This window comes from Ambystoma mexicanum, assembly GCF_040938575.1.
Source record: "Ambystoma mexicanum isolate Mex_15411 chromosome 12 unlocalized genomic scaffold, UKY_AmexF1_1 Mex_chr12_unloc.1, whole genome shotgun sequence".
In the NCBI taxonomy this organism is placed as follows: Eukaryota; Metazoa; Chordata; class Amphibia; order Caudata; family Ambystomatidae; genus Ambystoma; species Ambystoma mexicanum.
Window position 1 is genome coordinate 11299121 of NW_027182322.1, and position 16799 is coordinate 11315919.

Sequence of the window (16799 nt, forward strand, 5' to 3'; positions counted from 1 at the left end):
AATGACTACCTTAGACTACAAATAACAATCAAAAGAATAGCTCATGTGTGAGTTAACAGATGCTGTACAAAGAGGTTCTTGGTGACGTTGCCGCTATCTTACCCAATGGTACTTAAGCTTACAACTCCATGGTGAAGGAACCCATGCCTGCCTCAGCATTTCTTGAGTCCATCAGCCACCATAGCCTTCTGCCGTTCTTCGTGGACGAGCCCCAGTCGCATAGAGACTCAGAATGGAGAATGGCTCAGGACTGTCACATCCATCATTCCTGAACGCCCGTACCATCGGCCATTTTTTAAAATCGCAGCCAAAGAACTAATGGCTACGGGTACATACGTGTTGTGTCTGGACCCAGGGCGCAGGGTACAGGCACACAGTTGCGGGGGGGGAAATCCTGCTGACATACCCAGTTACAGGGATCACCCTGTGAGACTGTATGCACACGGTCTGGCCATGGCATGGGATACCTTGCATGGCAGGCCTTCTGCCTGCAAATGCAGTGCCAGCACTAAGCTGTAAATGACAAGACATCAGGCTGGAGACTAATGGTGCTAAGTGATGAGCGGGAAACCGCTCATCCCTTTTTATTAACGTAGTCACATGGTCACTGACATGTGACATGAGCACGAGCCCTGGCAGGGATTCATTATCTAAAAAGGATGCCACAACACAATATCATCGTTCTAAATTACAAAGAAAATTGTGGCAAGTCCTGCCCACTTCAGCGCTTTGACTGGGAGTTTCCGCAAATAGTACACGTATGTCTATTAACTCCAAACATTCGGAAAGGGACACTATCATTATTTGCATCTATCAGCGGAACCGATTTTTCTAAGCCTTTTCGTAAAAGAAGCAAGTTTATAACAAGAGAAGTAACCACTGTGTATATACTCCACCTAACCTCGCCTACAGGGAAGGGGCAAAAATGAGACGATTCCATGGTCTACTTAGTTTATGATAAAAGCAATCCCAAATTATGGGACTGGTCTGCCTATTGCTCACGAATCTTGGGGGCGATCTGCACCTCTCTATGTTCCGTTCCATTTCAGCTGCCGAATTTCGCAATCTAGACTCTCTTGCTCTGCTTGCGCTAGGCGTGGCTGCTGGGGGCCAGAACCCTTGTACAGGCTCCTGTATGAATTCCAGATGCAGACCTCTGACGGTTTACAAAACCCATGTATCCCTGGAGAGTGCACGCCAGATTCTCCAGAAAATCTCTGTTCTCCCCCCTACCGGAGGATATTTTGTGGCTCTCACCTGGGGTAAAGCTTTGTCCTCTTCCTCTGCAACCTCTCGGAAATTGTCCTCTGGCCGGAAAGAAGGAGTCCTGTTGCTTGTTTTGCCAGTACTGGGCTCTGGAATTCTGGAGTCTTCTGCTCCCCTGGAAGCAACCCCGGTAGCGGCCAGTCCCGGCAAAAACTCTGCCTAGGAAACATTTTCGTATTGACGCCTGTGCCTTCTCCAGAGATGTATAGGTGCCGACGAATCTGCCCATCTCTTTGCCAAAGGTTTCTCCAACGAGAAGGCCTTGTGACGCTTCTCTGGCTTCGTAGGAAGCTAAATCACTTATTTTAGGGTCTATCTTAAGCAGCAGACCTCTCCTTTCTGAGGAGATGGCACAGTTCGCTTTGCCTAAAGGCATACTGCTCTCTGAGCCCAATTAGCTAGGGCTTCTGGATCCACTCAGTCTCCGGTATCTCTAGCTCTCTCCGCCAGGTCCATTATTTTAGCTAGTAGGCCGGATATAGCCAGCATTTTCTCCCGGCAGCTCCTCCAGGACTGGTCTATCCCTGTTTGCGGGTGTTTGCTGGTCTTCGAGACGAACGCCAGTATCTTGGGGTCCAATTCTGGCGTCTCTGCTACCTTACGCGGTACGTCCGGTTGCGGGCATTCCGCGCGTAAGTGCTGCTTCACTTCCTTGTCTAGGGCCTTTCCGAGTCTGAGGGCCATGTACTTTGTTACTCTGTGGGAGGGCTGCCAATCGGAGGATCTGGCGTTTCGAATGATGTCCGTGTCGAACACGTCCAACTCTTCTTCTGGCTCTTTATCAGGATGTTTTTCTTTGCAGGCTTTCTTACCCCCATTGGGTCTTTCCCACTCTGAGGACAGATCGCCTTCTGCCGGTTCTTCCTCCGAGCCTAGGTAATCTTTGCCCAAATTTTCTTCCCCTGGGGAGGGGTCACAAGGCTTGGCACTGCCGACCTTTGCATGAAGGCCTCTGTCAGCTTGTTAAAAGCGTTGGGTACCTCAGGGGCCTTTTCTTCTATGCGGTCATTTGAGGATTTCCTCTTGCGGGTCCGATTATTCCCCTTCAGTCCTCTAGACGAGGGCTCTGTGGGCATGCTGTTTGACTCTTTGGTGCTTTCTCAGGCCTGGCTTGGAATTGATTCTACTCCAGCCTGTCTTGTAGGAGTTTGACCTCTTGCGCCACCGCTTCCATCAACGGGCTCCCCAGCACTTCCCTGAAGCTGGAGGCGAGGTCTAGTGACTGCTCTTTCTCACTCAACTCACATTCCGACATTATTCTGGGTGCTGTGTGCCCTGTACGTGTATCAGGTGTCTGCAGACGCCCACTGCTGCGTTGATTCAGATGCATTATTATTTTCATTTGTGGCTAGCACCTTAATTAGCTTCTCTTTCTTTGTGCGTCCAATTGACTGTCTTCTTAGGCTGCCTGGGGGCGTGTTATGGCGAGATTGACTTTTCTGGTAATTTGTGGGCTCCTGGGCCACTTTCTGCTCTCTCGAGCGTGTAGATCTTTTGATCTCCCTCCTTCGCTCTCTGACGCTGCTGGTGTGTGCAGCTCAGCGTGATCTTAAGTGTATAATGCTTGCCTCCTAGTCTTTAATAGAATCAAGACTCCCTGCACAATTAGCAGGGGTAATCCTCATTCCTTTGTCTACTTCAATTATGATAAAAGCAATCCCAAGAGATGGGACTGGTCTACCTATTAAAAGGAAGGCATAAATCAAAATTCAGATAACAAGTTCACTAATATAAAGAAAGGTGTTCTGCGCAAGGGTGTGATACAGGGGATTCGATATGCAACTGTTGGTGGGCATGTTGGTATTCTGTGCTATGGCGGCAACCTAACCAGATGTATGCGTTGCCAATATATCAGTAGGTTCTATGTTCACTCTTCCCCTGTTTTTTTTTTCTCGCAGCACTTTTTACCTAAAAAAAATCAGCGATTTTTCTCTTAATGTTTATTTATTCCCTATACACCACCCCACTCCTTGTATGCCCCCCACACCCCCAAATTGTTCAATTTTTTTTCGGCATAAAGGGCTGCAAAATAAAAGGGCAATGACTGAACATTGTACCTATAAGTAACACCTTAGTCACTGCTTCAAGTGGGCTGGCTTTGAAAATTGCATGCGAGACGGGGCACCCTGCTAACCACGGCCCCTACAAGCCAACGCTTTTTTCTAAAGCCTGGCGGTTTCGTGTGCAAGCGAGAGCTTTAACCGTAAGGGGAAAAAGCAACACCTTTTAATGGTGGCAGGGGTCCCTTTCATTTAAATGTCATATGTCATGTCCCCCGAACCCCTAACAATTTCAGAAAAGTTGCTCCATTGCAAGCATCTCTAGTTAAAAGGGTGCCTGGCAGGGGGTCAGCACCGCAATTCAAAGAGACAATTACTTTACCTGACTGCAGCCTGTAAGGCCATGGCCCTTTTGCAAAATTGAGCTGGAACTCTTACAGGGGGGCAACAGGCAGCATTCAGGTGAGGTTAAATGTTGCCTCTTAAATGCAGCACTGACCCACTGCCAGGCCCCCTAAGAGCCCCGGCTCAAGTTTGAAAGCCACTTAAAGCACTGACCTTAGTATCTTGTCAACCTTCAAATGCAACAAATTGTGGCAACGAGGATGGGATACCCTTTGCGTGCCCAATAAATGCCAGTTACAGGCTAATCATCTTGTCAAGACTCGCCGACTTTGTGGGGCAAATTTCCCACCTTTCTCTCCCTGCAGTGAGCATCATCCAGTGGAGGCGGCGCAGAGACATGACCCATGTCAAACAGTTGAGATCCCGGAAGGTAACAGGTGTGTCAGGTCAGGTAAGGAGCACCAAGGCTCGGCTGGCCCCAAGCTTGTAGAGCCGCTCTCGCATGGGAGAGGGGTAGGAGGACTGTGCCGTGTGAGTGGATGGGACGTGCAAAGTAATATTAAATAATTAAATATTGGTGAGCTGTTGGTGTCCTGTGTGCAGGTACCGTGCATGTTCATGGCCTACTAGAATGGATGTTCACCAGCGACGTTTCAGCATATATGTTTCGTGGCACTGAGAATATAGGTTTTTATTGAAAGAAACTACACATTCAACCCTCGCTGGGGAGGGTACTGCCTCAGCAGCTTCCGGTGGTCTCCATCGCCAGAGAAAGGGAGCCAAGTGTGGTGTACGTTGCTACCCACTTTTGTAATACCACTAAGTTAATGCAGGCTGTTGAAGTTACTAACATCACCATCAGCTTAAAGAGGTCAGTTTCATGAGCAGGCAAGGAAAATGGCATCATCTTTGAGCCAACCATCCATGTTTCTACCAGTACTAGTGGTAAATGCAGTTACTGTGGGAATTATGAGTGAGCTGTTTGAAGCCTACCTCGAGGCCCAGGATGTGTAGGTATTGCAGCCATTGGAGTAAGCACTTAAAGAGAAAATTATCCTTGTGCTACTCCCGAAATGGTGCACAAGAGCCCATCGATGCGTACACAGCATATCCAAGATACCTGGCTGCCAACTGTGAGCTTAAAAACACATAGGCAGAACACCTTGTCTGCAATCAAATTCTTATGCATACGAATAATAGAAAGATCAAGGGGAGACTATGGACTATGTGAAATCTTAGTAGAAACCCTGGAGATTGCACAGCACACATTGAAATGCCTGAATCCAATTTGAAAGAATTGAGCCTACAGAGGATGTGTGTGGTGTGCAGGGTAAGGACAAGTTCAAGGAAACGGGAAATGCAGTCCATGCAGAGTCCACCTTAAGTTTAGCGTTGGGCAAGAGCAAAGGAAAAACTGTGGTGCAGATGTAGAAATGAGGGTCACAATGTAAAGTGAATGATCTTCCCCACCTCCTATAAGAAATGTGCAATATGTAAAGGAGGACACTTTACAAAAATATGGGATTCTAATAGTGAACATTGTTGCAGAAGAGTTATGTGAGAGTGAAATAGTGCTCATAAAAGATGTGAGAAAGTTAGTGTCCCCAAACATGGCGCAAAGTATTGTTGGATGGAAGCCCCATTGATCTGCCATACTATTTTCCCTAAACAAGTCTTTGCTAGAACGTGACCACGGGCTGATTCAACCATCTTTCTCGGTTCCATTTCATTTCTTCGTGGGATGTCTTTTTGCTGGATTTTTTAATGCTGATTTTTTAACAAATGTTTTTTTTGGGTGGGGGGGTCCCTCACCACCCCCCCCCAATCGCCTTTAATTTTTTATATATTCCCAAATACCCACACCCCAAATATATTTTTTTTGCCCCCCCCCCATAAAATTTCGATGAGTTTTTTTCATAAATCCACTGTAAAAAAAAAAACAGGAAAATACATCTCTCGATGAAAGGACATCGTACTCTTCCCCTGATATTGCATCAGGTGGATAGGAAGGCTAAATAATCAATACATCGGGTTATGTGGTGGCGGAATGCACACACAGTGATAGACATCTAAACTGTGCAAGGTGCCAGTAAACTACTGGGAGAAACTTAGGAAGATTTTGGAGCATTTGCGTAGTCGGGGAGTCACCGGACCCATCGACTCCTCAGAATGGGGGTCTGTTATTGTACAAACTCTTCTCATATTGTCAATGGAAAATACAACTCCATTTTAGATATGACTAGAGTTTACTATGAGGTGCCCATTGCATCCTGGTGCCCATTGCATCCTGAATCACAACGCTTAACCAGTCACTGAATGGATTAAGAAAATTCAAACATATACAATATATGGCATTTATAACGCACTTGTTCACATAGGCGCCACAAGACAAGGAAGGGAAGACCTAGGGTGGACAAGACAAACTAACTAGTGCGACAATAGAAGTGCAAGGGAAGGGAGAGGAAAGGGGCAAGTGCAATCAGGGCAGCAGGGCTCTAGGTAAGTGCAGGTGGCATGGGGGCTGTAGGGGTTACAGTTACAGCCCCCAAGTGTCCGGTAGGCCAGGAGGCAGTAAAAGGAAGACTGGTCATGGAGGAGCCTGGTACCCAGTGAGGCTCTGAGGGAACCAAGCAACCAGTCTGCACAGCAGACCGGTAAATTAGCAAGGGAGCAAGAGAGAAGGCCGAGGAGAAAGGCAGGGTCTTGAGCTGCTTCTGGAACTTCAAATCGTCTGGCTCAAGTCCGAGAGGGTCAGGGAGTCCGTTCCAGAGGGGGGCACATGCAGATGAGAGATCTACCCCTCACCCTCTGCCTGGAGAGTCTGACCCATAAAGAATTGGAGGTAGCTGAACAAAGGGCTCTAGAAGGAATGTATTTCGGAAGAGAGTTCAATGTAGTGCGGTCCACGTCCCCAGAAAGACTTGCAAACAATGCAGAGGGTCTTGAACTTCTTCCTTACAGCCACAGGGATCCAGCGGAGAGATTTCAGGGCTGGAGAGATACGCTGCCTAGCCTTGAGGCAAATGATAAGTGGTGCAGTCCTGTTCTGGATTAGTTGCAGGGGTGAAGAGTAGAAAGGCTGTTGCAGTAGTCCAGCCTGGAGAGACCCAGGGCTCAGGAGACGGTTAGCTTCTGGGGGAAAGTGAGGAACGTTTGAATACCTCCAAGGAGGTGCAGCTGGAAGTGGGTCTTTTTGGCAAGGCCCGAGAGGAGAGGGTGGAGTCAAAGATGACCAAGGTTTTTTGCCTAACAGGAAGGCGAGGGTAGAGGACCTAAGGAGGGCAGCCAGAGTGAGAGGGAAAGCGGGAGCAGGGGTCCCAATGAGAAGTATCTCCATCTTACTGGCATTAAGGCAAAGATTGTTGGAAGCGCACCAGCCCTGAATCATGGATAGCCAAGAATGAGCAAGGGAGGAGAGGAGACTAAGGGAGGCCTGAACGAGAGCACAGTGTCATCCGCATAACACAAGTTAGAAGAGACGATGGAGATTAGGTGGGCCAGATAGTAATTGAAGAGCCAGGGTGAGGGGGAATAGAGCCCTGGGGGACACCACATGTGGAGAAAAAGGACCCAAGATGGACCTGGGAGGGACGGTCCAGGAGGAAGGTCAGCCATGCCAGGGCCTGACCTGTGATGCCCAGGTTCAGTGTCTGTTGATCAGGAAGGCTCGATTGACTTTTGAAAGCAGAAGAAACTTCAAGGTGGATGAGGACAGAGGGAGAGCTAGAGTCAAGGTTAGAGTGCAGATCTTCATGGGTGTTCAGGAGAGCAGTTTCCGTGCCTCTGGCTGCTATGAAGCCGGACTAAGGGCCATGGAGGCAGCCAGCGGATTCAGTGCTTGAGGAGAGAAGGGAAAGATCCAGTGGTGAAAGAGTGATTGCAAAAATCAAACAAGGCTGGAGCGAGTGTGGCAATGCGGTCCTTGATGATCCTGGAGCAGCAGGGAGCACATGTTTGGATGACACTTTCATAGATCAGACTTGTCTAGAGACAACGTCAGATGTTGTCAGGGGTAAGTAGGAAGAGGAGAGTGGGAGGCCAGCAAAGGGGGCATGGTAGAGGACAGCAAGGCCAGGATGTCCCAGGTTTTAGTGGTGAAATGAGGCCAGGGCCATTTTGAGGGCCTTGGAGGGAACAGGAGACGTGGAGACTGCAGTAGGATTGGCCAGCTCCTTACAGATTTTTAAGAGAGTGGCTGTGTTGTTAGAGGCCACAGACATGCGGGCTTGAATATGGACCCTCTTCTTGGAGAGGACAGTCCGGTTTGTCAGAGGATGCGACCAAAGCCCTCCACTTCCTCTCAGCCGCCTTACACTTGCGTTCAGGGCAGCAACGTCACAATTGTACCAAGAGCTGCACTTGGAGCTAGGCTTCAGATGGATTCTCATGACAGGGGGGAGGATATCCATAGTGTCGGCGATAGAGAGATGCAGGTTAAAGAGGTGCGAGTCACCCGCAGTAGGAGGAGCAGAGAAAATCGAGGGAAATGCGCTCATTGACATTCGCTTCATGGGCCCCATGACCGAGAAGGAGGGTGGCAGTACTGGGGAAGTTTGCTTGAGGGTCAAAGTTTCAGGTGAGAGAAGAAAGTGGTCAGTGCAAGAGAGGAGTGGCGAGAGGGGGATGTGCGAGGAGATGAGAACATTCAAGTTGTGTCCAAAAGAGTGTGTCAGACCAGAGGGTAGAATGGGAAGTGAGCGTCGTATAGGTTGCAGAAAAGCCCAGATCAGGGATTAGAAACATCCAGGTGGATGTTGAGGTCTCGGAGAAGTTGAGAGGTCGAGGCAAGGAGGGAAGAAGAGAGGTCAGCCCATTCTGAGAGGAAGAGGGTGACCTGGACAGGTGGCCTGTGGATGTCGGCCACAGTCAGAGAGGCCAGGAGAGTCAGCAGACTAGGCATTCAAAGGAGGAGTAGGTGTGCCTAGGAATGACAGAAGCAGGGACCTATTCCGGAACGATAGGGGCCATTCCACCTCCGGGCCAGTTTGTTCTGGGCTCAGAGAGGACCTTGTAGCCCTCAGGGAAAAGAGCGTCAAAACTTGTATCAGAGCTTGCCGTGAACCAAGGACATCCAGGTCAAGGTCGTTGAGGAGGTGGCAGAGTAATATTTGACAAAAGAGCGAAAGTTGAGAGTAGCTACGTGGAGCAGGTTTCCACATTTGAATTAGAGGGAGTGGCAGGAGAAGGGAGGAAATTGATGAGAGGCGAGAGTCGCCCATTAAGGAGGATGAGATTGGGCTGAGGGTACTGGACAATTGCTGTACAATTTAGACCTCCCACCAGGTACCACCATTAATGGGAGAGAAGAAAGGAGAGGACAGAGACCACATGAAGGGTTATAAGTCTGGAGAGGGAACGACAAAGAGGATGTCGGTCAGAGTCCGTCTGGAGGAAGTGCTGATGTCGGTATCAGCGATATGGATGCCTGTGTTGGAGACCAGGATATCCCTTTTGAACGTTTTCCTCCAAGACTTTGTGAGAGGGATAGGAGATAAGAGTACCAGTTTGAGAAGATGGGAGAGATTGAGAGCATCATAGAGGCTGCGAGGAGACAAGAAGTGAGTGAGAAGGAAGCACAGCCCACAGCCGAGCACCAGTTAGCAGCACACCACATGGAACAAAGGAGCATTGTGGAAGAAAGGGGGGACAGTGCAATGTAAAAAAAATCACCTAGAATCGACTTTCCCTAAAAGAGAGGGAAAAAGGCCTACTTTCAACCCAAACAGCAATGCAAAAACGCCAAGACTTGACTTTGCCTAAAAGAGGGAAACTGGCTTCGCTTCAAAAGATACAGCAATGCAAATAGGAAACACTACTTTCCTACAGAAGAAAGATGGCCAAGCAATAAAGTTCAATGAGATTCTTATGAGTGGTGCGATAAGACAAATAGAGTAAATTTGAGGGGGGGTCAGTTTAGTGGGGTGCAGTGATTGATGCACTTGAGCAGTTGAAGCAGGTTGACGGCTGCAGACTTCTTGCTTCCCCGGCTGACACCATCTGGAGCTGCTTCGGTGGGCTTTGTCCTTGGCCGGGGGGCTGCCCTTTGGCTTAGCAAGCACCTCCTCTGTATTTCAAAATCAAATTAACTTGTTTCATGGGTTGAACAGTGTTGTAGCATTCAAGCACAACATGTTAATTTATTCCAATACATTGGAAGAATATGTTTTATCCAAGGATTTAAGTGTGTTGGAGAGGACAGGATTAATATAAAAAATAAAAGTGGCATTTTACGAAAAACAAAGTGGAGTACCCAGGACACATTGTCTGGGGAGGGTGCAAGACCAAGAAAGAAGAAAAAGGTGTGCAATTCATCTGAAGTGAAATGTATTGACGGATGAGGTATTAAGCACACCCACACCTTATTTCATCACCCCGAGGAAAATGGGTTGTGTTGGCGGTTTATAGTAGGGTGATCAAAGTGTGAAAATTACTGTGGCCAAAAGATGGAACTGGGCACGGGGGTTGCAGTGTACTTTTGTCATGTGACTCCACAACCTGTTACTGGCTGCAAGCCAAACGACACAAAGACTGCTGGCATATGACGTGGCTCCAGGATGGTTGATTGACAATGTACAAAAATGAGTTCACTGCAAGTGATCAGTGTCGTATGAAAGAACTTGTGACAAACAGCCATGAAGTACTATGTTGATCCGAAGAGAGGTGCAAGCAGGTGTAAGTTTGAAGTTGGTGATCTTGTGAAAGTGGAAATACTGCAAATGGTTAGGAAGTGCATGGCACAGAACCCTGTTCCCATGACTGCCATCAACATGCAGGGTTCACAACTGTACCTGGAAGATGGCTCTAGATGGAATGTGTCTACACTAGTTATGGTTGGGCTCATGTGCACAATCTGCTGACAATGTCCATGTTCCTCAAAACACAACAGCAACAAGCGGCAGGTACCCTGTTCTCACTCACAGGTATCTCCTGCAGCAGGGGTAGCCAATGGTGAGCACTATGCAGTATTTCCTTCATGGGATGTGCTCGTAGGTGATAGGGTCATAGCCGGCCACCCATCTGCAGGTCCACCCAAGAGGTTCCAAAACTTTGTGATGGATTGATTTTTAAATTGCTGTGTCAATGCTCTTATTGTATTCTTGTTTGTGGTTGAGGAAGAAGATATGTTATGATGTATGTCTATAGTGCAGGGATCTGCAGGAGCTATAGAACTCGAGAGACAGGTGATTCAGTGACAGTTGGTGGGAATGCCAATATTCTGGGACAGGGAGGACGCCCAACCAGATTTGGGTATTGGCAATAAAAAAAATATACAAGTTACTCACCTTAGTGCTGGGTCATCCTTACGCCAAGCTCAACAAAAGGTCGTGCGAATGTTGCACCATGAGTAGAGAACTAATGAGAAAAGATGTGCAAGGAATGCATCCATTTTAAAGGACACTGTTAATCAACAAACCCCTTAAGGAGACCATTTAATCAACTCTGGGTGAGGTGGCACATCTGGAGTTACTGACCTAGAAACAAAGCATACATAGGACAAGGCATGTGGTAACAATGAGTGGCCCACCTCTCATACAACTAGGCAACACTATCTCTTAATCACAACGAGGCCACCTCTCACCGTTGCTGGCCCGGCTACACACTTCACCATGCGGTATACTGATATTGTCCCCGTATGGTGCAAGGCCATTCTGGTTGTCTGAGGCAATATAGTAAAGTGTGCCCTCCCTATCCATACTGAAAGGAAGTAATTTGCTATGTGGTTATCCTTGGAAGGATGCTATTTTGGGAATATATTACACTCGAGTTCTTCCATCTCGCCTACATCCAATTGCAAGTACTAATAAGACTCAAGCACCAAAAGAAGGGTTAAATAAAAGTAAATTGAGGACCACCCTCATACTGATTCTGCTGGCATATGCTCTAAAACTGGGTGTAGGTGTTAACTTGAATATTTCCAAGTCTTAAATGCCTACTTTCAGTGACTACTGTACATGGGCAGATCAATACATCACACGGGCTGGCACATTCAGTCCTGGTTTGTGAGTTGCATTCTAGGCCATACAATGCTTGTATATATTATCAACACATGCACATAGAAAAGATGGAAGGGGGTGGGCATTTGGTTTAGGAAACTACGTGGTTTATAAATGAGCATAATGCAGATTCAGGTGTGGTTCTCAGAAAATACTTCCTGCAAGTAGCCATCCACTAAAAGCAATCTATAAAAGTGTGCAACTGTACTGTGTCCGGTGCAGGAAAAAAAAGAATACACCCGCAACACTAAAGCTTAGTTGGCAGGCAATTGGGCTATATTTGGGTCTTGCATCCTTCCCTGCTTGACTATACCCGTTTAGTTTTTACCGCTAGGTGGCGCTTCCTATAAGGCAAACTAGCATTGGAGCACAGCAAGGGAGAAATGGCACGAGATGGGACACACAAAGCTACACATTCACTTGTATAAGGCAACACTGGTAAATTGGCATATAAGGGGGGACACAAAGCTTGCAGATGTTTGGCTATGTACCCAACCCCATTGTTAACCTCTTATGGCGCGTGGCCAGCAGGGATCTACCTGTGCCTAAATAGGTGTTCCTTAAATATATTACATGAAGCACTAACAAATGCATTGCTTCGGTTAGGACAACACCTCACGATCACTACATGGAGAGGTCCCGAGTGTGAATGTTATGTGTACAAAAGAAACCCACTTGTACATGGAGCATTCACTCAACGGACAGCTCCATGTACTGATCGTGAAGTGTCCTTTAACAGTTACTCGAAGCACTGTATTTATTAGTGGTTCGTGTGAAAATATATTTAAGGAAAACATATTTAGGCACAGATCGGTCCCTGCGCAAAAGGGATCTGCGCCCAACGTGTGGCACCGAAACAACAGCGTCTGAATGTCCCACTTAACCCATTAATTGCCATTCCCTCCCACCCCGTCCGAAACATCCTCCTGGGATCTCTGACCTACCTTTATCAAGCCCTGCCATCAAACGTTGCGCGCTCAGGTATCCGTGTTTTTTCAAAGTAGTCTCCTGAGAATTAATTGGAGCTGTAAAAGAGTTACTGATGTAATTAAAAAAAGTTTTTACCGAGGTCTGCATTCAGCCACTCGATTTTATAAGCACTATGCATATCCCCAACTGAAGTTATGTTAAAAACAATTGACAAAGCCAACAGTTTTAGCTATAAAAGTATTAGGCGTGTGCTAGTCGCTACTATTATATGGTCAGGCACTCGCACCATTTTGCAGCTGCTAACCTAGATGGCCAGTTAATACCACCTACACAATAGTCCAAACTGTCAGCATTGCCAATGATTTTGTTCAATATCTGGCTATCCTGGCCGTCATCAGACAAATTAACTTCCCTGAAGCACAACTGACTACAACGTGCGGCAGGCACCCACTGGCAGTACACAAGAGGCTGGCTGCAATTCACGAGGATGTTCGGTAGCAAATGATCTGCGATTTAAGTCCCTGCGCAAATCACATGACAACACCCCCACCCACCCTTCCATTGCATTGGCGATTGGAGGCAGCCCAATTAAGCACCCAAAAAGCGCGAGAGTGGATTAAGTCAAAGTCTGCTCTCAGGCTGCCCAAAACAGCCCACGGAAGGATCGGGCCTCAATTCCTTGATAGGAGTTTAACTCTGAAATATACCATCTCCCAAAACAGCTTGTCATTTAAGGAAAGAAAGTCCCCAAGCAAAGACGCCAGAATCCAAGCGAAGGGAATTGGGAAGCAAACGAGGGTGCTGAAAACAAGTCCCCCTTCCTCCCCGCCCCACTTGGTACAATCACCCATTTAACTGCAGACCAGCGTATGTCGTGTACACGCGCAACGGGACATCCACCTCATTCCATCCTACTCAGGAGCACTTTGGACATCATCCCGTCACCTGCTCTAAAACACGGAAAGGGCCCACGTCTCGTTCTGATCCACCTTCAAGTGTGTCGGGATCTTATGAGGGAACACCCCGGTGTATGCACAGAAACGAGTTTTGCTCGGGGTGTACGCGTCTACCACACATGTGGCTTTTGAGTCGGAACCGAAAGAGGTTGTCATTCACGTACAGACATAATGGGTTGCCATTGCATAGCAATCGCCCCGTTGAATAGATCGACATTTCTTTCTCCCATTCATTGCACCAGTTTAACTAATTGCGCAGCATACAACTAATATGCGGATGCAATGGCAATCAAATCTGAACAGTATGTTCACAGATTTCCTCATTCGAGCCCACATCACGGGAATACAAAGTGGCATTTGAGATACACGTATATAAGCAACGACCACTACATAACTATGTTCCTTCTCTTAATCCAGACAGGTTTCAATGTCTTCGTCTTTTGTCTGGTGCCCAGGCAAGTTGTACCGACTCGTCGCTCTAAAGCGCACCTTGTAAAAAAAATATATATATATATGCAAGCTAAAACGTTGACAATTTGCTTTTTTTTGGCATTCAGATTAATGAACATTAGAAACGACACATTCTTTGAAGAGGATGAGACACTCTGCGGGGCTAATATAAGAACATCTGAATGATTCAGTTAGCACAAAACATGTATCTAGGTGATAGGGGAGCCCATGCAATCTTGGTAGTGTGGCAGACTAGCACCTTGCTCATTGCATATTAAACAGTCGTTACATTACAACCAATACAAACCAAAATTACGACTTCCACAATCTATTATTTCGCGTGCTTCATAACCATGTAATGACGTAAAGAAAAAAGTGAGCTCGTCAAATTAAACGACATTAAAAGTAAAGACCGTCTGCCAAATTAAACAACCCTCGCAAATTGAACATTCAACTTTTAATACAAAAGGAAACTCACTGTTGAGTGAGGCAGAAAAAAATAAGTCATGATATAGTGGCATCCAATCAACAATTGACATCAAGGGATGTGCACTGCGGACAGAAGAGTGTAAAACGGTCTCCAGGGGAACAAAGTTCCTTGGATTGCAACATATCTAAATGATGCATTGATAGGGTGAAAGCATCGCAACACTGCCAAGACTTCAAGGCGGGTCGGCGGTAAGGTAAGTCATTAATCATTCACGTAATAACATTAAAAAACAGTTCGTATGCAACACCCTGGGTCACAAGTGCAATGTTCTTTTAAAAGCCCGCCAGGGGCGCATTGTTGTGCGCGAGACAGCGCCCCCTGCACCAAAATCAGTGAACAGGTCCTGCAGATGAACATTTGGATGGCCTAGTTATAAAGGCCCTTGTATTTTGGTCGGTGTAGTTGAGCAGTGGGGCGCTCACTCACTTGCCCTTGGAGGACTTGTGGCTCTCGGTCTTCTTGGGCAGCAGCACGGCCTGGATATTGGGAAGTACGCCTCCCTGCGCGATCGTCACTTTGCCCAGCAGTTTGTTGAGTTCCTCGTCATTTCGGATTGCCAGCTGTAGGTGGCGTGGGATGATTCGTGTCTTTTTGTTGTCACGAGCAGCGTTGCCAGCCAGCTCCAGGATCTCCGCTGTCAAGTACTCAAGCACGGCGGCCAAGTAGACAGGCGCGCCAGCGCCCACGCGTTCTGCGTAGTTCCCTTTACGCAACAGCCTGTGCACACGGCCTACGGGGAACTGCAGCCCAGCTCGGGAAGAGCGTGACTTCGCCTTTGCACGCGCCTTTCCGCCCTGCTTTCCACGACCTGACATTGCCTCTTCGCTCGAGAGTCACTGTGCTGAATGGGAAAAGGTGGGGTTGCGCGCGGGAACGTACCCGGCTTTTTATAACCTCGGTGTCTGCCTCTTGATTGGTCCACAGAACAAAGTGTCCAATCAAGGGACGGATTCCAAGATAACCAATCACGCAGCTTGGAGTTTACCAACCAATAGAAGTAGAGGCTACACAAGCCAAGAATTTACATACCGAGTTTATAAAAAGCCCTCCGGAATAACGACCTACTCAATTTGTTGTTGTCTGCGCACGTGCAAGAGTTGTTGGAAATGCCCGATCCTGCTAAACCCGCCCCTGTGCCTAAGAAGGGCTCCAAGAAGGCGGTGACCAAGACACAGAAAAAGGATGGCAAAAAGCGCCGGAAGTGCCGCAAGGAAAGCTACTCTATCTACGTGTACAAAGTGCTGAAGCAGGTGCATCCAGACACGGGCATCTCCTCCAAGGCCATGGGTATCATGAATTCCTTTGTCAATGACATCTTTGAGCGCATAGCGGGCGAGGCCTCTAGACTGGCGCACTATAATAAACGCTCGACCATCACATCTCGCGAGATCCAGACCGCAGTGCGCTTACTGCTGCCCGGGGAATTGGCCAAACATGCCGTGTCGGAGGGCACAAAGGCGGTTACCAAGTACACGAGCTCCAAGTGAGACTTCCTGTTCCTTTTTGGCACAACTTACAGCTCTCCCCGGCGGCCTCATGTTAAAAAGGCGCTTTCAAAGGTGACGGGCAGGGTAAACCCGCGTTAAGAACTGTTATCAAATTACACCACAAGCTAGGCAGCGCACCCACATGAAGGCTTTTTTTTATTTAACATATTTTGATTTGGTTTCTCCAGAGCAAGCACATCGATTGATCTTATTGCGTTGTGGAATTATTGATTGTAGACGCCTTTATTGAAACATGGATTGTGGAAAGACGCGAGTGGACATGCATTGCGTACCTCTCCATGACATTCTCTGGAGGACTTGGCTCGGTGTGCCACTTTTGGTGAAACGCCTGTGCCCTATTTTAATGTGAATAAAACATTTTGTTTGATTTAAAACGTTTACTATCTTTATTCGCTAAAAGTTGACCGGCCAATTTATTTACAATGCCATCAATTCGCTACTAAAATCATCTTCGCGCAAACACACGCCCATCGGCAAACTACCCACATCTTCTGTCTTACTATTGAGAAATGTCACAATTTGCTACTCTGCACTTCAACGTAAGCGGTCGTTTATCTAATCATTGCTTTTATTTGCAGCTGAACCCCGATGTGAGTATTCATTTAACAACGCCATCAATTATTTATATATCTCGCATTTATAGGTTGACACTTGGCGCAGTTGCACCAACATCGGGACATGTTTCGAAAGCGTTTAAGCCGACATGACATACATTGAATACAGAATATCTCGCATCGCTTAGGATCTATTGCATCGTTTCGGAATTGGGGTCTTGCTATTTATATGCGGGCGAGGGAATAAAACCACATGGCTATATTGTTTAACGCAACCGATGTTTAGTTCCTGCCCTCTGGTCGAGC

General features: G+C 47.3%; 2 protein-coding genes and 1 long non-coding RNA gene across 3 annotated transcripts in view; 1 reads left to right on the top strand and 2 right to left on the bottom strand.

The window, feature by feature from the left end:
* The window catches only part of LOC138529510 (uncharacterized), a 345150-nt gene that overhangs the window by 174158 nt on the left and 154193 nt on the right, over nucleotides 1–16799 (bottom strand). The window lies entirely within an intron of this gene.
* LOC138529507 (histone H2A type 1) lies at nucleotides 14379–15308 on the bottom strand. Its single transcript, XM_069640835.1, has one exon. The coding sequence runs from the start codon at nucleotides 15244–15246 to the stop codon at nucleotides 14854–14856; it is 393 nt and encodes a 130-aa protein (XP_069496936.1). The 5' UTR covers nucleotides 15247–15308; the 3' UTR covers nucleotides 14379–14853.
* On the top strand, nucleotides 15488–16313 carry LOC138529509 (histone H2B type 1-O). Its single transcript, XM_069640836.1, has one exon. The coding sequence runs from the start codon at nucleotides 15538–15540 to the stop codon at nucleotides 15916–15918; it is 381 nt and encodes a 126-aa protein (XP_069496937.1). The 5' UTR covers nucleotides 15488–15537; the 3' UTR covers nucleotides 15919–16313.

What these genes read in the sequence shown, in the direction of transcription:
- LOC138529507 (XM_069640835.1), bottom strand. Translation starts at nt 15,246, where the DNA reads ATGTCAGGTCGTGGAAAGCAGGGCGGAAAGGCGCGTGCAAAGGCGAAG.
- LOC138529509 (XM_069640836.1), top strand. Translation starts at nt 15,538, where the DNA reads ATGCCCGATCCTGCTAAACCCGCCCCTGTGCCTAAGAAGGGCTCCAAG.